The 20,939-nt window shown below is 38.6% G+C and overlaps 1 protein-coding gene across 1 annotated transcript in view; it reads right to left on the reverse strand.

Moving 5' to 3' along the window:
- Positions 1–20,939, reverse strand: part of cdh13 (cadherin 13, H-cadherin (heart)) — a 370,468-nt gene that overhangs the window by 187,819 nt on the left and 161,710 nt on the right. Inside the window, exon 6 of the mRNA XM_068313468.1 lies at positions 12,093–12,237. Coding sequence (XP_068169569.1) covers positions 12,093–12,237 — 145 coding nt within the window. The remainder of the gene's footprint in view (positions 1–12,092; positions 12,238–20,939) is intronic.

Consider the following 20,939-nt stretch of genomic DNA (forward strand, 5'->3'; position numbering starts at 1 on the left):
TAAATGTACAGTTACTTTCACTTCACATTTACTAAGGATCCACTTTTACATTAATTATCAACAAAATGGGGAAAGATGAGTGACTAAAGAGGATATCAAACAAAGATATGCAGCAAGATGATATGAGGCTCCATTTTTAAAACTTATAGGCTATCTGGGTATTCATTCTTCTTATCTGCTTTTTCCATTCTTGCAGGTCACCAGGGTTGCTGAGGTGGGGAACACTCCTTGACACTGGTACACCTCGGAGCCACACGAAAAACACACAATCAGGCATGGTGAACCCACTCACACCTACAGGCAATGTGGAACAATCAATTCACCTGAAGTGCATGTTTTTGGAGGAGGGAGGAAGCTGGAAAACCCCTAGAGAACCCATGCAGACACGAGGACAACAAACAAACTCCGCACACAAAGGACTCAAACCCGGAACCTTCTAGCTGGGAGGTGACAGCGCTACTTGCTGTGCCACTGTGCTGCCCCTATCTGGGTATTCTATTAGTAAAACTGTTTGTGGCATGTACCAGGATCACTTTCAGCCTCGTGATTATTCAATGTATTATCCCTTGAGTGTTGATAATATAAGATTATAATATAGTGATGTAATGGGAAATCTCTGGCCTACATAGAATCACTGAGACAACAAGACACTTGAGTCTAAGGAAACAGCATACTAAGGGTTAATTTACATGGGTTGTTCTTCTTCACCTGGCTGTCTTTTTTTCATTGTTTTTATGTCATTTTATTTTGATATTAAATACAATGCTCCCATCTAGACAGAAGCATTATCTGTACACACCATCACTGTTCAAATCACGCAGCTGCCATGCTTGTTTTGGCTTTTGACTTTTTAACTGTATAAGAACAGTCATCCACTCCTGGTGTGCATAGCGACAAATTTTTTGGGCCAAAAAAAAACCCCATTCCCATTTCCCATAACACTCATTTTAGTCAAACCTTGACACTAAATACAATGATACACTGATATTTAGAGAACATTAAAAAAATGTAATCATTGCAGTTTAGCATGTTATCAGTTAAGCATGTTAATATGATAACATTTGTTACTTAATAATTAATAAATACAAAGTACACCAGAGGCTAATGAGAATTAAATCATTTTGCAGCTTCTAATTCTTAAAAGTAATGTGTAGTTAATATCACCTAGAGAAAATTATAACTAAACCCAATGATTTTGCGATGATGACAATGAAATCACAAAGTGATTGTAATCATATTAAAGAAGATGAATGACTGAAAATAATTTTTTGCAAATTATTTAATAGGTTGATTCAAAACCACAAAGGGAAACCTTCTGGTGCCAATAAAGTAAACGTTTGGGGTTAACCAAAATCATTGTGATCTGTCATCAGGGAACTGTACATCACATAATTCACTAGCTACTTAAAATGTCACTTCTTGGAAGAAGTTTTGAGAAGCTGGTTTCTGATGGGCTGAGGGTGGTTGTGATGGTTGGGACCAGTCTTGTGAAACAAGGAAGAGAGATAATCTAAATTGGAGAACCTGCAGTGCAATGAGGCTTCTGAAAGGGGCAACGGCTGTCTTTTCATGTTAGGAAGGGGAGAGAAAATGTGACGATGGGGAGAGATTGGTTTGTGTGGTTGGACTCTGAACGGTTGTGTGTGTGTGTGTGTGTGTGTGTGTGTGTGTGTGTGTGTGTGTGTGTGTGTGTGTGTGTGTGTGTGTGTGTGTGTGTGTGTGTGTGTGTGTGTGTGTGTGTGTGTGTGTGTGTGTGAAAGAAAAGTCCCATCTGAACTAGAGAGAGGGAGAGATAATCAAGCCCTAGTTGAGGTGGGACTTTGTGTAGGGGCAAAGGAGAATAGAAACTCTTTAATAGATTAGCACCACTCAAGTACCGGAACGGCCACCAGGGAAGCCAAGAGTCAAGCCATTGTCACACCTTGAATTCCCAATCCTCTATACACCGTCATACGACTATACTTTTGGGGCTCCACATTCTGCTTTTGGGCAAGTTTCTTTGAAATTAGGAATACAATTTCATCTCCATAACACTTATATGTGAGAACAAGAGGAGGGAGAGAAAGGGAGGGAGAAAAGAAGCAGAGAGCTGAAAAAGACACGGATGTTGATGTCATTTTACTTTGGAATGATGCAGGGAGCCACATAAGGCCCCCAAGGGAGAAAAATCATTTACTCCAAACCACTGAAATATATTCAAATAAAGCCATATTCACATGTATTCAGATCAAATCACTGTTGAAAATAAAGCCCATTTAGAATGCAATTTTTTCGTCTCAGTGGTGTAATGCATATTGCTCCCTATGGTAATTCAGAAGAAGATAGCTCAGTTAAGAAGGCTCAGGAAAATCAATGGTAGCCTTACTGTTGAAAACAGAGCAGATGCATATAAATGAGTGGGGTCTCAAGAGAGTGAAGCATGCATCTCAAGCCACTGCCGATAAAGCCTTTGATCAAATTGTATTGATATGCTCACAATGCTCATTTTGACAGTTCCATTAACTTATCAATCAGCACACAATCATACCATACCATACCATACTAGACATTGACACTAAGGATGAATCAAGTGGCAAAAGTACATGCTGACTACATGAGCTTATTACTTTATATGGTACCATGTACATATGCATCATAAGCACAGATGGATGAAAACTCATTTATCCTAACACAACAATGCCCCTGAGGTAATTGGGCAGCAGTCTGAGTGGATACCTTGGACATTAATTTGCCAGACTTTGTCACTTCGGCAAGCTGATAATGAAGTATTGTGGGACAAGAGATCATTTGCAGGGGTGTTGGACAGATTGTTCTTCGACTCACAAAGGAAGAGAAATAGAAATGGCAAAAGGCAGGACAAAACTCTAATGAAATGAACAAGATTTGTGATACTACAAAATTACATGTCTGTTTTGGAACAATATAGCAGAAATATAATTTTCCATTTCCTTGATAGAGATTGTTCTCTGACATGTTGACCAGTTATGGGAACCCAAAAGCCCTTTGCGTCAATTTTTTCCACCAGCTTTTCATAGATTTACCAGAGGCATTTCTACTAGCAATGACAGTTGCCTTTCTTTATTTTGATTAGGTCTTTTTACTGGAATACTGGCAGCGCCAAGGCTCTGCTTAGGCCTGCATGTGACAGTTGTGACACTGCAGCAAAAAGGGTAAGCCTGTATTTTGAGATTTAGGGACCACAACAGAGTAGCAGGATGCAGAACAGGGTACATAATAAGGGCTGTTCAGACTACATTGTTTCTGTATGCAGGGTAGCTACACTACGTGGGAAACAAATCACACTCTGGTCAAATTCCGGTGATTTGAGTGAATGTGAATGTTACTATGGGTGGAGTAGCAGAAAATGTATGAAAAGCAATTGACTGTAATTTCTGTCATGATTGACTGAGGTTTATTCTGGTGCTCTGTTCAGATTAGGTGGCAGATGGTGAAGCCCTTTTTTGTTCAGGTGTAACTAGCAACAATAATGTTGGCTTTGTTCCATTTCAGTGAACCTGCATGTACAATTTGGCACCGTGAAAATACTTCACACAAATTAATTGTTCCACCTGTGTTTTTGTCCTTTGGCAAAGGGGGAAAAATATCCACCATGAAAATAACCCATCAACGTGATTTGATGTAAGACCTAAGTTTAGTCAAGACCTAAGCTGCGTTTGTCCTCTCAAGTCTGTGTGTGAAAGAGCAGAGCAAAGCAACAGACCGGATCCATTCCTCTCTCCCTTCACAGAAGGAACTCAGCCCTTAATTACCTCTGATATAAACACAAATTAGTTTGGAACACAAACAGAGACTCGGCTATGAGTAATATCTTCATTTATAACCCATCATGTCCAATTACACAAGACAGATCACCTAGATTCTAGATTTAACTTGTTTGCACGATGTTGGAGACGGCGGAAAAGCATAAATTGAAAAAAAAACATGACAAGCTTAACACAGTAGTTTCCTAACAGCACAGCATAAACATAACATCAAACAATTTCCTCTATGTGAAACCATGAACAATGTGGATGATTTTTTTAATTTATTACTGTGTTCTTGATGTTGCCCCAACTGTAATAACATTGTATTTCATTATCAATCAATCAATCAATCAATCAATCAATCAATCAATCAATCAATCAATCAATCAATCAATCAATCAACCAAACTTTATTTATAAAGCGCTTTTCATACAAATGGTTAACCCAAAATGCTTTGCATAAAAAACAATACAAAAAGCAGTTTACACAAGAAATATCCCCCCTTTCCCAACACACACACATACACACACGCACACGCACACACACACACACACACACACACACACACACACACACACACACACACACACACACACACACACACACACACACACACTTAAATAATTAGGACCAAGACCATTAAAAGCTTTAAAAGCCATTAAAAGGATCTTAAAATCGATTCTGAAGGGTACAGGTAACCAGTGCCAGAGACTTGAACATCAGTGTAATGTGTGGGTTTTTTTTGGTCGTAAGAACTTGTGCAGCAGAGTTTTGAAGATGTTGATGATTTTTTTTGAGGGACCAGAAAGAAGAGCGTTGCAGTAATCTATTCTACAGGTGATAAAAGCATGTATTAGTGTCTCTGTGTTGGTTTGAGATAAAAATTGCTGCACCCTGGCAATATTCTTTAGATGATAAAAAACCTTCTTTCCTGTACTTTTGGTATGATCATTAAAATTTAATTTAGAATCTAAAATAACACCAAGATTTTTTTACCTGCTCAATTGAATTAAAGGCCAGGGCTCTGGGTTCTAAATTAAGTTTTTCTATGTTTGCTTCAAGACCGATAAAAAGTACTTCTGTTTTGTCCTGGTTGAACTGTAGGAAGTTAACCTGCCATCCATAACTTAATATTTAAAATACATTTTGAAAGGACATCTATTACCCCAGTGTCATCTGGGGACACGGCTATGTAAAGCTGTGTGTCATCTACTATGGAAATCAATGCTGTGCCTCCTGATGACATCCGTCAGTGGTAACATGGAAAGATTAAAAAGAGTTGGACCTAAAATTGAGCCTTGGGGGACACCACACTTCAGTTCATAGCTCTTAAAGGAATATTCATCCATGCTTATAAAAAATTCTCTGCCAGTAAGATATGACTTAAACCAATTTAAAACAGTACCAGAGTTGCCAATCAGGGTATAAAGTCTGTCCAGCAGAACTGCCTGGTCAACTGTGTCAAACGCCGCACTGGGATCAGGAGAACAAGAGCAGGAAGTTGATGTCCATGTTGCACCTTTAGTCATTGACAACTTTTGTTAATGCTGTCTCTATACTGTGTTTGGCCTGAAAACCAAATTGATATTTTTCAAAAACAATATGATAGTTTAGAAAACCATTCAGCTGATTAAAAACATTATTCTAAATTCTTACTTTAAAATGGCAGATTAGAGATAGATCTGTAATTACTGAGGACTGAAGGATCTTAATTGTTTATCTTCAGAAGGGGTTTGATATTTGCGGTTTTGAGAGAGGATGGGAAAAAAACCCGTCTGAAAGGAACAATCAGTAATGTTGAGCAAATCTTTGTCCAAAATTATTCCATAATTTGTCCTAAATTATGGAATGATCTGCCTCAGCAAATCAGACAGACCTCTTCTCTGTCTGTTTTTAAATTGCTTGTAAAAACCTACCTCTTGTCCTTGGCTTTTAACACCTAGCTAGAAATTGGATTTTATTTTATCTTAATTTATTGCTCTGATTGTATGGCTTTTGCTTTTACCCATGTTTTACGTTTTTAATTTATTTATTTACTTAGAATATTTGAGCCATTTTGTCTTTTATCTATAATATTTTTTATTTATTCGTCTGTACAGTACTTTGGTCAACTGTGGTTTTTATAAAGTGTTTAACAAATAAAGTTGGATTGGATTGGATTGGCAAAAAACAACAAATGATTTTTTTTTAAAAAAAAGGATGTGGGGATGGGGACACCGACGAGAGGTTCATTGGTGTTTGAATCCAAGGTTTGACATTGGGAGTTTGACCTTTTTTTTTTTTTTTTTAATATACTGATTTTAATCCCCACAGGGAAATTAGTGGCACACTTTAGTTAGTTTGAATCATTCATATATGTGTGTGTGTACAGGCCCTGAACCCACAAACACACACACACACACACACACACACACACACACACACACACACACACACGGGGGCCTGTATGCATGCAGAGGAAGTAGAGTGGCGGGCAGCTCCTTTGTGGTACGCCCAAATGAGATACTTGTAAGGGGAACGGCTCCTTGTTTAACGGTGTCTCGGCAGTGCTCTGGAGGTGAGCTGACACCTCCCACTGTCAGCTCACCTCTGGGTGTTGTTTTGGGCGGGAGCGGGAATTGAACCGCCAATCTTGAAACATTGGACGACCCGCTCTACCGTGCGCTCTACCACTGAGCCACTGCCGCCCTATGATATCTATTTTAGAATTAAAATGGGCTGAGTCTTTCTCTCCGCGTGGGTTCTCTCCGGGTTTTCCGGCTTCCTCCCACCTCCAAAAACATGAGCTTCAGGTTGATTGGCCGGTCCCAAATTGCCCGTTGGAGTGAATGTGTGTTTGCTTGTTTGTATGTCTTCGTATGTGACTCCGCGGTGGCGTCGTGCCCGGAGTGTCCCCTGCCTCACGCCCTATGCCAGCTGGGATAGGCTCCAGCTTCCCGTGACCAGCTATGGCGGATACAGCAGCAGTACATGACAATGAATGAATGAATGATTGAGCTAATTACGTCCACATCAACTAAAACTCTTTGCCTCCTGCTGAAATGAGCAAAAATCAAATAGCTGTCCTTTCAAGGCTATTCACACTCTATGTTTAGTTCATTTAACTCTTTGACCCCCTGTCCTATTTATGCCAATTTTTTGGTACCTTCGATATTTGTCTCTTTACACCACATTAAAAATGATTTAATGTACCCATGCTTGGTATGTTTATCTTCAGCACAACTTCAGCTATATGAAGAGATAGCTATCATTTGCCTATAACTTACTACATTGACATAGACATAGACACACACAGTCAAATTCAAAAATAGAACAAATTGTATTTTATTGCACATAAAAATTAAAAACATGCTCATCAATTTCATTTTGAAATCAAAAAGGTTTCCCATAGGCCTCTAACATAATATACAGTTTGTGTCTTTTATGCCACACTTCAAAGGAGTTTTTCAAAATAAGACACAGTGCCAGTGAAATGCATGAATCACGAGACATGTTTGCATCACGTGACAAAATGCATGAATCACGGTAAATATTTACATCACGTGACAAAAAGCAAGAGTCACGAGACATGTTCGAATCGTGAGAATAAATGCATTCCTGCTTGTAAGATGGCGACTATATGGTCATAAATGGCGCCTGCTATCTGATTACACCAATAAAAGACGCTATTTGAACCGCTTTTCTTAGATCAAAAGTAAACAATCATATCTCCTGTTTTCCGTGGTCAGTCGGCTCCAAATAAAAACCGGACGACAGTTTCACATCTATGCTGTTACGTAAACACAGCAATCCAAGTTCATTTGAAAGATTACAAGTAATCTTTCATTTGACCCCAAAACGTTGGGGTCACTAAGACCATTAGACAACAGGATTGAAAGGAAGCCAAAAGTAAAAAAGGACAGACAAGGAAATAATAAATAGAATGGAATACATAAAGAGGAGAAAGTGAAGGAGATAAAAAGGAGAAACTAAATACAGTGTACATACAGTAAGCAGATACATGTTTATAAGGCCATGCAGTGTATCACTAGAATACATAATGAAATATAACTTATGGCAATGAGAACAAGCAAAGATAGCAATCTCACATGATAAATGATTCATGGTATAGGTAGTTCAAATGGTTCATAATTGGTCTAGTGTACAGACAGTACAACATCTAAAGCGCTGTGTGATGTATTTGAGAATTTAAAAGGCAAGTCAATAGTTGAAAAATGTATTTTGCTGACCCCTCAGTAGAGTGGTCTCTTTGACCTCTGAAATTGGGTTCTCTACAATAAAACAGCTGCAAGCAAAGTATTTCCCCACATGGGAATTTATAAGAAATTAGTTTTTTATTTATTTATTTATTTATTTTATTGTCAGCATGTTTCTCCTTGAGGTTGTGTTCAGATGTCTTTACTCATTTTTGCTCGGCTTACCTTCTAGAGAATTATGATTACTGTGTATATATACATTCCACTGCTTATTATCCATAAGGGACATATTGTGGTAGAAAAAAAGATCACCCTCATCGAATTAATCATTACGATGCCTTCTACATCTACTCTGGGAATAAAATCGATTAATAATTAACATTTTTTAGCAAAGGATCATTTTGTTGGGAATTCACTGTCAGGGATTACTTTTAACAATGAACCCAGAGAGAATTTGGAGATTGGACTGAATTAAATCAGAAGAGTCATCACATCATCTATCAGGCAGACAGAAAACAACTAACTGGTGACCATAGTGCAGACTTCAGAAGCTAAACAGTCAGACATTTTCCACTGGAGTTGCTGAAAGCTAAAAAAGAGAGTGAATATTGGACTGACATTCACCTGTCAGCCAGAAACACTGCCCCAAATGAATGCAAATGTTTTGTTTCTGCTGGATCTATAATAAGCAACTGCTAACAAGGTTATGTCTTTCTTACGAGGATTCTCTTTGTCATTTTTGTTGAGAAATCATATTTGTTGTAAAATTATACCATCTCCATGAACGTGGCTGACAGCATAATGGGTGTCTGACTATCTGTCTGTATCTGTACGACTAAAATCAATAGAGAACAGACAGGTTATGTAATTATGGATTTATTTCCTCAAAAATCATTTTAAACTGAACCGACATGTTGGCCAAGTAGACTATTTAGTCCACAGATATGCATTCATATGCATAAAACGCATTTTTCAGAGCTGCATCCTTCATCTTCACTCTGCACTCAATTAGATCTGGCATTCATGGCAATGTAAGAATCAAGGAGCTATCAGAAGATACCATACTGTAAATATAATTAAACTTTAGCTCATTTATTTTTGCTCACTTTTGTACATAGTCTACCTAGGAAACATGAGGTAATAAAAGCATTAACTCTGGGCCTCTGGTCAGAATACAGCAGGCTGCTTCAAATAATTTCTGATAAAACTAAATTTAATTCAGTCGAGTCAGGCAAAGAGGTCTCTCTCTGCACAGGATTTAGATCCAAATCCATAATGTAATTTTTTTCTTAATGTGTGACACAATCTTATCTTATTTCCACTTCACTGGATTTCTGAGACGCAGTGTCTTGCAAGACATGTAAGTCACCGGAACTGTAAAAAATCAGTTTCTACATTAGGTCTTGACTCCACATGATTAGAATAATTCTTGTAAACACAGAATAAACATTTAACTGCTGCTCTTTTTCCATGACAATCGCTGTAATTTCAGCTTTGTTACTGTGGGATCAAACGTCAAAATGTCCTTCTAGGGTTCATTATTTTAACAAGATCGACCTGTGAAAGCTTGTCAACATCATAGCCTGTGTGGTATGGCTTTTATCATGTCCTGTTTAGCTGTTTATCCAGTAGTGACATGTTCTTACTTAATGCATGCCATCACACAAGCATCTGCATTAGCGATTTTCAAATACACGTTCTGCATGAAGTTGACAACCACTCATGATGTCTCCATATGTGACTGCGTGTGCTTGAACCGGCGCATGTGAGCGCTTGGGTTTGCCTGCCTGTTGACTGATCCCTCTTATCTGTAAAACTCTCATGGTGATTAACATTTTTGTTTGGTGGCTTATGGGCAAATAGTGTGAGAACAAACATAATATGAACCATCACAGAATATTCAGCTTAGGTTTTAATTTTATACATCTTTGTTTTGCTATCTATATATTCCATTTTTTATCAGATATGAGTGGGATCTGTGTTCGACAAACAATCGTTACACCTCAGCATGAACAGCTTTCAGTGAATCAGTAGAGCATAGTTCCAGGTGAAATCAGGAGCACACGTGGTGAAGCAGCTGATTGTTGCTAATTTCATCATTGGGGCCACATTGTGCAACTGTGACAGGTGGCAACACAGTTGTATTCCAAATTACATTCTGTATTTCAGTTAGTGGGAAAGGAACTTTTCTTCAAAAACATTGTCTTAAATTGTCATATAACTTAATTTATCATGGAAGTATGAGAAATGAATTGTTCTGATATTTAGTCATGGCTTTCTATATATTTATATAACACTTGTCCATCCTGTCTCAACACAATAACTCTTTAGCATTAGAAAAAGCAACAATAGTAGAAAAGGATGCAGCAGACAGGGTTAAATGGAGGCAACTGATTCGCTGTGGGGACCCCTGACGGGAAAAGCCGAAAGGAACAAATGAAGAAGTACAGTATAACTCAGGTCAATACTAAAACAAAACTAACTACATAGTACAATAGTATAACTAAACTAACTAAGAATGGAAGCTAAACTAAGAAGTACTTAGAAGCTGCTCTGGTGATACTGTATGCCCCCTCCTATTTCATTTAATGTTCAATTCAGCACCCATTTCCTGTAGGTGGAGGATATAAATCCAGATTAAATGCTACTGAAACAATGAAATACTGACAAAGATAATTTGAGACTTCAGAGCAGTAAACTTTGTCTAAGATTTTACAACACCACACATCTCCTGTCATCATCTGGTATGTTGTATGATTACCATTCAAACCTGAGCTGCAGGCATAAAAGGGAAAACAGGACTTCATCAAGATCCACACCCACACATTCATATTCTATAAAGATGTCAATAGATTAGCAAAGTAGAACATTCCCAAAATAGAAACAAAGTACATTTAAAACAGCCTTTATTTATATTTCACCCAGTCAGGGAACAACTGACGTAATTCTTAAAATAGAAGGTGGAACGGGCCGATAGTTCAAAGAACCAAAGGAGAACCTCCTGAGACAAATTTACAAAAGGCATCTAAGTTGTTTTGTTAAGATTAGTAGCCAGGTGAGGAGTCTTCTCATGGGCTCTGCCAGCTTTACCTCAGAATGATTGATTTTAAAACACTTGAACAATAGATGAGATGGGGATAAAGGGAGTCTGGAGTCACTGACTATGATCCAGAAAGTATCTGTCAGCGCGCATTGAATATCATTATCAGATAACTGCCAAAAAGCAGTCCAGATTATAAATGGTATTTTGCTTTCCAATTTCTCCAGATCTCATAAAAATTTCATTTAGCTGTTACAGACGCAGACGAGGGGAAGTGAGTATTTGGTGCTACTCTGCATTGTGTTGTATACAGTAACTCCTCTATTACACCATAACTCTATATATCACTTCAGGGATTGGTGCAGAGAGAAGAGAAGTAAAATGGGCTTATAGGTATTATATGAGGGCATTTACTGCCACTGCGAGTATATCATATTCTGATGATATTACAGAAAAAAAACGTGGAAAAAATACCCATTCATGCCAGTACTCCTTTGAAAGATATATGATAAAGAGGGCAGACAGCATTGCTTATTTCTGTCAGTCATACTGTCAGCATCTGTTCTGAAACCACTACGGAAATGACATGAATTGTACATCTAACAAATCTCACAGACTTGACTTGAGAATTGTTCATATAAATATTCAAGATACATTAAGAACAAACGTTAAACAAAATTATATTACATTTGTCAAAAAAGATGTTATCAGTTCAGTGTGTGAAAAAAATATAGTCAATAGTTTTGGGAGCAAATAAAGAAAAACTGAAGCAAATATTGGTGTTAAACATTCACTTCAGCAAAAAAAATACTTTATAAAAACATGAAGGAAGATCTGTGTGAGGCTGCTTCATGATATGAAGTAGTTCAGTGTCAATGTGACTGTATTAATAGGGCATGACCATTACATGATAGACAAGTCGCACAGGTCAAGAAACAGATGTAGACACCATCATCAACAAAAACTCCACCGAGTCCTCAGATCAGAAGGCATCTCAAGTGTAGCAATCACAGTGTGTGATATTGCTGTCCAGATAAATCCAATAATGATCTAGGTCCCTTTGAGGTCCTTCAATATAACAATGTCACCTACCTGTAGGGGATCCTTCGAGCACCTCTCCTGTGTAACGTGTCTCTTTGAAGATTGGTCGGTTGTCATTTTGGTCAATGACAATGATCACTAATATTGCTGGTCCCTCCACAAGGTTTCCAGCAAAGTCTGTGGTTGAAACCTCCAGCTGTGTGGATGAAAAGAGAAAGGAATGTTTTCATAGTGAGAATGTTGTTCTGGAAGAAGCTTATATGCAGTATAATTTTCTTCAAACAGTAGGGAGGTGATTTAAATTCTGGAGTATTCTGCATCTAGCTGCAACAAAAACAGACAATACATCCCCCCTGCAAACACCCTCACAATGTATCCCGTCTCCCTCTACCATTGATGCTTAATTTTACTATTTGTCTAAAAGCAACACGGTTAAAAGTTGAAAGTGATCTATTTTTGTTGCCATTATAGGACAATTTCCCTGGATTACAGTGATGAGAGCTTTTGTTTTCCGGGGATACCTTTTAAGTATACGGAGTATTTCATAAATAGAACCAGAACATTTACTGTTTAATGCTAATTTGGATCATTTTAGCTGTGCACAGTAAATATTTGACCTCAAGCAAAGGAATGTGTTTGTGGTTGTGTGGTGAGATTTTTTTTTTTTTACAAAAAGATTATGACTCACGCAGCCATTTAAATTTGATGCTGTGCCTACAAGGTGCTAGATGCCCTGCAAAACTGTTCATGTAACAGCATGACAATAAAAATCAACACTGGATTCATGTAATAATACTGTACTGTATTTACTAATAGCATATTCTATATAACTTCTCATCACTCCAGAGATCTCTGTGTTGAATAAAATCAACTGGACTTTAGACTCTCATTAAAGAGAGTTCTGAACAGATGGTGGGGAGTTCCAGATATTTAACCAAGTGGGAGTTGTTGAGGTTATTTAGTTCTAACCGGCCATTGAAATCAAGTGACATAGTTTTCCCCCTATGGGTTCTAAGCCCCCACCTCTGGGTAGTTGGAGTCACCTGAAAGTCATTTGGATGATATTGGTGTTGGATGATGGTTGAATCATTTGCTCCCCACAGTCATTCAAATCAGATTTGATCATCTTGGAGAGGATTTACAATGTATCTCAACCTGACGACTCCCAGTAGGTTAAAAAACAAACAAACTTCCTACCGGCCAGAACTGTAGAAGCTTTTCCCACTCGTCCAGGTGACTTTCTTCAACACAGATACTGTATCTGCCATGACCTGGATGACTGAGAATCTTCACAAGCTTCTAATTAACCCGTCACTCTTCCTCCCCTGGACTAACTGCATGATTACAGGCCCCTAGTGTGCTGTGTTTCAGGGGCCTTGTTCACAACACTGTGTGTGATGTGCTAAAAACTAACACAAATGCATGTACTGAGAGTGTGAAGAGAATTTCCCCTCTGGGGATCAATAAAGTTTGAATTATTATTATTATTATTATTATTATTATTAATTACTAGACTGTCTGAGCGAGGGACAGAGCTAAATACGAATGTCAGAATGTTAACATAGTGAAAAGGGACTCGCTCTGGATGTTTACTCACAATTAAATTATCTGTTACAAAATCGTCGTGCTCCCATTGATTACATCAACATAATGCATGGCATATATTTATACCTGTGCATCAGAGTACTGGCATCTGGACATATAATAGCCCATTAGTTACCAATTCTGAAAGTCCCAACAACTCTTATCTGCTAATGATGCCATCCACCCTATGAAGTCAGTGATCTGTATCCCATAAACACGTATCTAAAGACACGCCAGTCTTAATCTGAGGCTAGAAAGACCAATTCACTTCCTTCATTCATGATGGAGCATGGCTGTAGGGATTTATCAGAGGGAGAGAGCTTCCTCCTCTATCTGTAACATTACATTACCAGTCTTTCCTCTTCAGTAATGTGTGACATCACAAGAGTTCTCATCACATGGGTCATCCTACTCCCTTTATTTCACTCCTTTGTCTTCTACTTGCTTTGTCCTGCTATCCGTCCATCATTACAGAGCCTGGAGCATATAATGATGGCGAATGTACGCATGCAGCTGAACAAAGTGTTTTAGGTGTTAGAACCCTAATGATCTCATTTATCATCTCATCCTCCTCTTTATTTCTCCACGCCTTGAGAAGATGCCATGGGAGGCTTTTCATGAGCAAGACCATTTCCCCTTTGTCTCAATCCTTTAGAACTGCTGACTCTCAATTTATGGTGTTCCAAACCCACCACATTTTTAAATGTTTTTTTTTTTTTTTTAAATTGTGTGGTGTTCCAAAGCCACCAATGAATTGTTCATCCAATTCAATGATCAGCTCTCGCATACAGGTTCACACACAGGTACACACTCGCACACACACACACACACACACGTTCACACACACACACACACACACACACACACACACACACACACACACACACACACACACACACACACACACACACACACACACACACACACACACACACATGCACACACTCACGCACGCACACACACTCTGAGGGACAGACTATTAGGCTGAAACAAGCACGTTACTGTCCAATTCCAACAAGAATATACTGAGTATTACACTTACTCACACACACAGACACACATTAACACGTGCATAGAATCTACTCTGTCTTCCCAGCATGTCTGAGTAGTAATGAGAACAGAAGCTGTGAGGGGCGTAGCATTGCTTCATTTGAATGGGGGATTGCACCTACAACACAGCAATAACCTATTTGCAGGCAGATGAGAAACATAATCTAAACACAGATCATATCATATCAAAGAAAAATGTGTGATCCTCAATATGAAGACAACCAGTATAGTCCATGTAGTAGCACTTTCTTGTACTCTTTTTTTATGAATAGTATATTGAGAAGTATGAGGCAGAGTGGGGAACTGAGACTTTTTTATCTCTTTGCCTGCTCTGGTTGCATTTATGATAATTCTGCTGTAGCTCATTATTTTTCTGTAACTGAGCCAAATGCATTATATATTTAGTAATAAATGCATACATATACATTTTATACCTTTGGTAGAAAAACATAATCTTTCACAAAGAACGTTTTTCTTACCCTAAATGTTTTATGTGAAACTGTGTAAATGTGATTAAACAGCTGCCTTTGTAACAATATATTCTAATATATCAACTAGAATTTTCCAAATACAGTGAGCCTCCAGGTGATGAGTTTTCTCTTATATAGACCTATTTGCATTTGACTAAAAAAATATTTCCACTGGTCTTCACTGTTTAGATCGTCTTCCAAATACTCGTGCACTTTTCATCTTCTCATAGATTTTTTTTTCATAATGAATGACTGAAAATAATATTAGCATTTTGTCTCTGCAAAGGAAACATAAAAGGCTGAATGCACATTTATATCAGGATATATGAAGGTACTGTCTCTTAGTATTGAAATATGTGGAATCGGGTCTCCTAAGACCAAATCATTCTCCAGCATACATTACAGGGTATACTGCATTTACTCTTCACACTACCATCAGTCACTTGTATCTCTTGAGAGCTCTCAGTTCCTGAGGATGGAACATTCTAAGTATACCAAGGGAAGAAACCACAAAGTGAATGAGACATATATTGCAAATACGTACTGTAGCAAAGTTAAGTCCTCATTGATGTGCAAGTTATATTGACCCTATGTGTGTGTGTGTGTGTGTGTGTGTGTGTGTGTGTGTGTGTGTGTGTGTGTGTGTGTGTGTGTGTGTGTGTGTGGTCGATTATTGGTGATAGTCAGACAAGAGGCACTGCATTCCTCACATAGCTCATCACTTGCATGTTAAGGAAACTGGAGACCATTTTTGCTTCTATTACAGTTGTACTGCAATATTTTCAAGTTGAATATTACCTTCTTTATGGCACTGATTTCAATTGGAGGGGAAAAAATTGTTAATTACAAGGAGGGGGGATTCGAGAAGATGGGTTGAGCTCACACAAGATCAGTGGAAGTCATTCACAAGGGATACCGTAAAAGGTTTTAGCTCTGTATTTATTGGCTGACCTCACCACATCTTTATAGTGTGGACCTGTGACTACCAGCCAACCTGTTAGTGAAAAAAGTCTCTGTGCAGTATCCTTTTTATCACGCTTTTCTTTTTGCCCTGCATAATTCTATGTCAGGGCCGCTTGACCAGAGCGGCTTTCTCTCAGTTGAAAAGTATTTTTTAATCCATACCTAGCCATAGGCATATCACACTGTTCCCTTTCTGTGTTGAGTATGTATCTGTGGACGTGGGGAAATATAACTTAATTGTACAAGGAGGAGGAACAATGGCATTTCTGAAGTCCATTGGTCCAATGATTTACTATTAATTTATTTCAGAAGCAAAGGCTGTCTTCCTCTCCTCTCCTCTCCTCTCCTCTCCTCTTTCTCCAAGGATACCTATAACTTTCCGACTGTGTTTGTGCTGAGCTGAGAACCTAGCTTGATTACAGGGGAGGGATGCATTGAAGGTGGAGGTGTGAGCTGAATTGGGCTCCTGGCTTTTTGTGGCAATAGTAGGAGGAAAAGTCGCTGAGCTGGGGCAGCTTTATCACGGCCCTACACACAGACAAGAATAAGAATGGCACAGGGGATGGGTAGAAAAGGGGCCCAGTCTTGCATATGGAAGTGCCTGCCATTGCCATCAACTCATTTTAGATTCACCCAGCATGTAGCTCCTTCTAAGCCATTCAAGGAGTCATCCCTTTGCTGGTGTGGGGAATTAAAAGGGGTTCTGTCTGCCCACCGTTTTCTTAAGATCCCGTAGAAAGTGATTCTTGGTAAATCCAAGGTGAATACCCAATGCTTCCAAAGGACGCTGCTCAGCCTTTGTCAGCAGGTTTCTCCCCATTTTTCAGAAGTCCAGCCGAGAAAGACCCCTGGAGGGAGTGTTTCCACTCTACGCTATATGCAGCGTCTTCAGTGGACATAGCACACTCACATCAACCCCATGAAATGCTCACCATTAAGACATGTATTGAAAATCCTAAAGGTTTCATCAAAATCCATTTTTTAAAAAAACAGCATAAGGAGAAAAGTTTGTATTAAGCACTATAGTAGCAAAAGTCAATAACTACAAAACTAATAAAAAACTAAATAAAGTCACAACCAAGACATTAGAACCTAAATTAACCGTGTGTCAGCGGACCCTGGTTCGAGTCCCGCTCTGTGCGGAGTTCGCATGCTCTCCCCATGTCTGCGTGGGTTCTCTCCGGGTTCTCCGGCTTCCTCCCACCTCCAAAAGCATGCGCTTCAGGTTGATTGGCCGTTCCAAACTGCCCGTAGGAGTGAATGTGTGAGTGGTTGTATGTCTTTGTGTGTGGCTCCGTGGTGCACTGGCGTCGTGCCCGGAGTGTCCCCCGCCTCACGACCTATGTCACTGGGATAGGCTCCAGCTCCCCGTGACCCGCTGCGGCGGATACGCGGTGGTAATATGAAAATGACTGACTGAATAACCGTGTGTGGGTTCACCATCGTTACTACTGGACCTTCTTCTGTAACACGACTTCTTGGACAAAACAAATCATTCTATTATTATCCCATTGTGGGCAGCCCTTCTAGTAGGTTCATTTGGCTACAGATATACCAAACATTTCCATGAGAAATATTTGGTATGTCTGTAGAGTCTTTGAAATGTAGGAAACTCATAAGACTGACAGGCGTGCCCTAAAAGTTGACATGTATAGTGCTGTACTGTGTAGCAAAATGAGATAGATTTGTCAGATCAGTGTGAAACCTCAGGGTGTGCCAGAGGCAGCAAAGGCTTGTGTCTTATCAGTACATTCTGACAATCTAATCTTGTTGAGGATGCTGGCAGTGTCACTGGCCATTAGTTGCTAAATAGGGTTCATGAAATACAGTACATGCAATTGGAAATGGCATTGTGTTTCAAGGAAGCACTTTACAGTCTCTGTATTTAAGTAGTAACTACTGACATCAAAGGAACATGTTAAAATTGCAGCAATTTTTCTATGTTGAACTCAAAGCCATGATACTTCTGCAAATATGGTTATGAACCTTATTCTGTAGTGCACAAATTGTTCATAAAAACTATGGGTTTATTTCCACCGAATGTATTCACTTTGACTTGACATGTCTCAAAATACATCTCTAAAGACACAAACGTCCCTAAGAGAAATTGTTTGGGAAATGGGGATGTGATTTCCCTCATGTCTTCTACAAATCTTCAGCAATCTACCTTTAAAAACTTGAATTTTAGATCAATGAAATTTCGCCGTAGAAACTGGTTGTCAACCAGGAAGCACAGCTAACCAGCACATTTCAAGTTCACACTGCAAGCTTCATCTCTCTAAGGCACCAGTCAGATCGACACAGGCATTCCACTGGCCTTGACAATCAAATATAATTGAAACAGAATGAATTTTAAATGCAAGCTGATGCAACAACCTGTGTAACCCAAAAAAAAAAAATATATAATATATATATATATATATATATTTATTTATTTATTTATTTATTTATTTATTTATTTATTTGTATAACACCAATGTGATGGTTATTACAACATTACTTTTAATGTGATCATTGTAGAAATTAGCATGATGTAGATTACTATCATCTGTGGAGACATTTCACAATCAAATGTGAAACTGACCTGTTACAAACTGGAACCGGAACATGTGACACCACAGTGTTCACGGAGCTGAAGATCGAAGACCTCACTATTCACACATTATTCAGACGCTCTTTTACAAAAATTGATCTACCTTCCTGAATTTCTGTATTTACAGCTCCCATAACACAATCACAATTCAGTAACAGGCATGGAAATACGTAAAGAACATCACACAGCCACAGACAAAAGAAGAACCAATGCAGTCAGAGACTTCAACATCCCATGACACCCCGGATTTCAAAATTTTACCCTGACGTACTTGCATAGCTCAATGATTAAAGCTAGTGCTCTGACCTACTTTCATAGATCAAAGCAGTAGCTTTGATCAACGGTCTTACTCACACAGGCCTTCTCCTTTGTCTTTCTATCTAATCCAGTTTCTGAGTAATAATAATAATAATGATGGATTAAATTTCAGTGACGTGCGGTGATGTTCATGGCTGGTGAGGCATGGATTTCATCATAATTAGATTTACAAAAATATGAACCTATAGTTTAGCTTATTCACCATTTAATTAGCAACAGGTCATTTTTAAAGTTTCATAGCAGAATGATTTACACATACAAACTGTAACACACAATTAGCACATTTGATTAAAAAAATGTTGTTTCCTACATGTTTGCTTATATGTTACATTTCTTTATAACTGAAGTCCATGCACCGCTCCTTCTGAACAAAAGCATGGAAAGATTTTTGAGTTGAGATATGTAATCCTCCATTTTTATAGTAAGGCAAGGCAAACAGAAAACAAATGAATGGCTGCACATGACTGTTGATCGTAGAATTGCTGTCACTTCTAGGGCCGAGGATTCCTCTTCCTCGGCCGAATCCCTGGGATCACCAGTGCCCCCTACCATGAGGCAGGAGAACTGCTTGCCTCACTTCATGCCTTTTGACAGCCATTTCAGGACCACTCAACTCAAGAAAGACGTTACACACATACAGATGTTGACAAAAAACCCACTGTCCATTACACACATTAGCTAACTTATGGAATTTTAGTTTATAGAGCAAACATGTTTGAACATTTTAATAGTGACATATAGAGATAGCATTATGGTCTCACTGCATAGCATGCCAGCACAGCTAGTCGAGCCATTGATCAATCCATGGTGAGGCACGGCTGGCTGGTGCCTCACCACAGATCTCTTCTTAGTATTTCAGCGGTAAATTGAAAATTCAGTGATTTTGAGTAAAAACAACCTAAAATTGGTGATGTTAAACAGAAAATAACTTTATAATACTCATCACTGGATAAATATAACCATAGAATTCCTTCTTTCTTTTTCTGTCATGATGGCAGGTGAGGCCGTGCCTCACATGCCTGCTCTGACCACACATAACTTTTAGATTTATAAAGGGGTTTCTTTCCAGGCTAAATTCACAGGCCCTTACATTGTAGAGCGGCAGGTCTCAGAGCAGAACTATTATATTGCCACTCTGTCCTTGGGCAAGACACTTAACCCTCCTTGCCTCCAGTGAGGCATTCGGTGGTGTGTAAATGTGTGTGATTGTTCCGGTGGTGGTCGGAGGGGCCGATGGCGCAGATTGGCATGTACAAAACTTAAAATTTGACCTTGAATTAATTTTCTCAAGGTCATCATCTCATTTTCACCCCATTTGCCATCTGAGTAATATGCTTTTTCTTTCATCTTTCTATCTGCAATGGTTGCGAATATATTTGGTGGACTAACGGACGGACACACAAATGCTGACAATTACAATACATCAACGCTTTGAAGTGGGATGTAATCATAGTCCAGTCTCAATTTACACTTGAGGAAAAATCATAAGATTAATTTAACAGTACTTGTTCCAAATTGAATTGTACTGGAATTTAAAGTCCATAAATAATTTTATGTCAATTTGACCAGACTATTTTTTTTGTATCAATCTGTTTCTTTTCATTCAGATCTCAATAGAGTTTTGAAAACAAAACAAAAACAAAAACAATTCTGTGCTCAGATGAAATAATAACTAGCATGGATTGTAATAATGTATTCTCAACGGGCTACGTAAACATGAAATCTTGAAATATCATCACAGCAAGGCTATTACAACAAATCACAATCATTTGAGCATAAAACTGTTGGGATGTCAAAAAAGACATAGATAGGTGGTCATTGTAGGGGGAGAGATTAAATGAGAGATGGAAGGTGAAAAGGAGTGTGGAAGTTAAAAGTATAGTGAAGATAGAAAATGATAGAAAAGGTCTTTCATTCAGC

Source organism: Antennarius striatus, chromosome 4 (genome assembly GCF_040054535.1).
Source record: "Antennarius striatus isolate MH-2024 chromosome 4, ASM4005453v1, whole genome shotgun sequence".
Classification (NCBI taxonomy): domain Eukaryota; kingdom Metazoa; phylum Chordata; class Actinopteri; order Lophiiformes; family Antennariidae; genus Antennarius; species Antennarius striatus.